The sequence below is a fragment of the Micromys minutus genome (assembly GCF_963924665.1).
Source record: "Micromys minutus genome assembly, chromosome: 1".
NCBI classification, from domain to species: domain Eukaryota; kingdom Metazoa; phylum Chordata; class Mammalia; order Rodentia; family Muridae; genus Micromys; species Micromys minutus.
The window spans coordinates 190,679,687-190,683,199 of NC_137969.1; the positions used below are offsets into that span (position 1 = coordinate 190,679,687).

General features: G+C 41.2%; 1 protein-coding gene across 1 annotated transcript; it reads left to right on the top strand.

Annotated features, from left to right (window-relative positions):
• Positions 1 to 539: 539 nt before the first annotated feature.
• Positions 540 to 1,784, top strand: LOC308433505 (arrestin domain-containing protein 3-like; the record flags this gene model as incomplete). The annotated part of the gene is made up of 1 exon (XM_080933591.1): positions 540 to 1,784. One exon carries the CDS (start codon positions 540 to 542, stop codon positions 1,782 to 1,784), a length of 1,245 nt encoding a protein of 414 aa, XP_080789717.1.
• Between the last annotated feature and the right edge of the window lie 1,729 nt (positions 1,785 to 3,513).

Below are 3,513 nucleotides of genomic sequence, written 5' to 3' on the forward strand. Positions count from 1 at the left end.
TATATATATGATTCCAGTATCAGTACAACAGGCTGCTTCCTTCCCTCACTGTTTTTGTCTTTTCCTTTCCCTTCCTGTTCCTTTATACCACCATCTTTGCTAATGTTTTTTCCTCTCTCAAAGAACACAGGGTATCACTGACTGCTGAGCCCATGTGTTGGGCTCTCCTGAGAGATGAGACTGTTCTACATTATATGAATGCATATCATTACCTTGTTTTATTTACTCTACCTTTAATCAAAACATACATTTATCTTTGTTTTTTTAAATAAATTTCTTCAATTAAAAATAAATGGCAGGCCTCCAGGCGCCCGTCTTTGTAAGGAGACCACTGAGACGAGAGGGAGCGTGAAGCAGCGGCTCCTCTGCTGCCCTGACTTTTTAAGAAATCTCAATGACCTATTTGTAGACAATCACTGATCCTGCCTGCAAGATTTTTTTTTTCTTTTGCACGGCAAAGACACCGATCAGTGTTAAGCGAAGATCCCATCTTATCTGCGATCTTGAATTTTTTTTTTTTAATAGATTTTGTTATAATCATGGTGCTGGGAAAGGTAAAGAGTTTGACAATAAGCTTTGACTGTCTTAATGACAGTAATGTCCCCGTGTATTCTAGTGGGGACACTGTCTCAGGCAGGGTAAATTTAGAAGTTACTGGGGAAATCAGAGTAAAATCTCTTAAAATTCATGCAAGAGGACATGCGAAAGTACGCTGGACTGAATCAAGAAACGCCGGCTCCAATACGGCCTACACACAGAATTATACCGAAGAAGTAGAATATTTCAACCATAAAGACATCTTAATTGGGCACGAACGAGATGATGATAATTCTGAAGAAGGCTTCAACATTATTCATTCAGGAAGGCATGAATATGCATTCAGCTTCGAGCTTCCACAGACACCACTTGCTACCTCATTCGAAGGCTGTCACGGCACTGTGCGCTATTGGGTGAAAGCCGAATTGCATAGGCCTTGGCTTCTACCAGTAAAATTAAGGAAGGAATTTACAGTCTTTGAGCACATAGATATCAATACTCCTTCATTACTGTCACCCCAAGCAGTCACAAAAGAAAAGACACTCTATTGCTGGTTTTGCACCTCAGGCCCAATATCCTTAAGTGCCAAAATTGAGATGAAGGGCTACACCCCAGGTGAATCAATACAGATATTTGCTGAGATTGAGAACTGCTCTTCTCAAATGGTAGTGCCAAAGGCAGCCATTTACCAAACGCAGGCCTTCTATGCCAAAGGAAAAATGAAGGAAGTTAAACAGCTTGTGGCAAATTTACGTGGAGAGTCCTTATCATCTGGGAATACGGAGACGTGGAAATGCAAGCTGCTCAAAATCCCCCCAGTCTCCCCCTCCATCCTCGACTGCGGTATAATCTGTGTGGAGTACTCACTAATGGTGTACGTGGATATTCCCGGGGCCATGGACTTGCTTCTCACTTTGCCGCTAGTCATTGGGACCGTCCCTCTGCATCCATTTGGAAGCAGAACCTCAAGTGTGAGCAGTCAGTGTAGCATGAACATGAACTGGCTCAGTCTGCCTCTTCCTGAAAGACCTGAAGCACCACCCAGCTATGCAGAGGTCGTAACTGAGGAACAGAGTCGGAATAATCTTGCGCCAATGAGTGCATGTGATGACTTTAAGAGAGTTCTTCAAGGACCACTGTTTGCTTATATCCAGGAGTTTCGGTTCTTACCTCCACATCTCTATTCAGAGATTGATCCAAATCCTGATCAGTCGTCCGAGGACAGGCCATCATGCACCTCTCGCTGAAGGAAGACCTGACTGAATCAAGTTGATGTGGGTTCCGAACTGAATCTCTCCCGGCTGAGGACAGAGACATATCTTGGAGACACGTGTTTAGAGGAAGTGGAACTGCTTTTGTCCAGACTAACGGCAAACACATGAAACGACCAGTGATCATGCTTAAGAATCCTACAGCATCATTTGGGGCTGCTACAACATGCTTGAAGATCTGAGCTTTCCTTCTTTAGAACTGGCACATGCCAAGGTCAGGCAGTCTCCTTAGCCTGTAGTCATATTTGTCAAGACACCGTTGCGAAGGATGTTGTCCTTCCAATTGGAAAATTTGCAGATGCTCAATGCCTACATTGTGCAGTTCAATGTCACTACAGATTTTTCCCATTTATGCCAGACTCTTGATACTCTTCAAACTTGTTTGTGGTCAGCACAACATGGAACAAAAGAAAGCTTTTAAAAACTTCGACATCAAAAAACAAAACGCACTGACAGGTTTTTTGTTTTTTGGGATTTTTTTTTTTTTTTAAGTTAATGTAGCCTGGACTCTACCTGAGTATGCACATGCTCAGAATTGTCCTACTAGACTGACCATGTATCACCTCTTCAGCTTGGATCCTATTGTGGATTTATTTACAAACATCAAATGCCTTCAAGCCAATCCTTTTGCTGTATGTTTTGCAGCCTACTGTAGTAGATAAGCAACAGATACAAGGAGAAGAGAGTAGGCCGCTGAGACTCTGGGGCTGTTTGGTTCCTGTGAGGGTTGCCTTTCTACTGTTGACTGCACAGCAGCGTTGTGTTACTGACATCACTCAATCTCAGGTGAACATATCACTTGCCAAACTGTCGGAATGCCGTCTGTGTTTGTTGCACTCTTATGTTGTTGTTCTTGTTCTTGTTATTGTTATTTGGTTGGCTTTTTTGAAGAGGGAAACTCAGAAATGGGACATACACAAAACTGATAACCCACCCACATTCCCCTTTTTATCATTACATATAAGAAGAAAAAAGCTCAGAATGGAGAAAGACAGTAGGGCAGCACCAGCAAAGAGTCAAGGGCTATTGCTCTGGAAAACTATATTTATTACTTTAAAAATGAATGGAAGCTGTCCAGTCACTAGGGAAGGGAGGGGAAAGTGCATTTATTTTTATACAGAGTTACTTAATTACCTCCAAAACACATATGTTGGAAATCATTTTTGCTGATGCAAAGTACTTCAATAATCCAGAATATGTATGGCGAGGTCACGATGGAAGAAGCTTCATTTATACATTTGCTGAAGTTTAATAGATAAAAATCTCAGATTTGTTCCCAAAGTGTGTACTTTACATATAGAAATTCTAGAACATTTGCTGGGATACGTAGCTTTAGTTTATACATGTGGGTAATGTTGCTTTTCAACATTTTTTTCCTATCATCTAAAACAAGAATTGATAGGTCTCTAGCTTTGAGTGTATACAGGTAGAGCAACACATCAGTAAATTATTTTTAAAGATAATTTATGGTTGGATCATAACCATATATTAACATTCATGTAACAACTCAAACCCCCATCTTCTCAAAGTACAGAATAGTGATTTTTTCTTGTGTTTTTTTTTTGTTGTTGTTGTTTTGAGTTGGCTTTTGTTTTTAGTGACACCAGCATCTCTGATGTTGCAACATATGTGTGCGATGGTGTTACATCTGTCACCGTGCCCTCTGACCCACACTTGGAGTGACTGAGCACACTGATAACTCTGG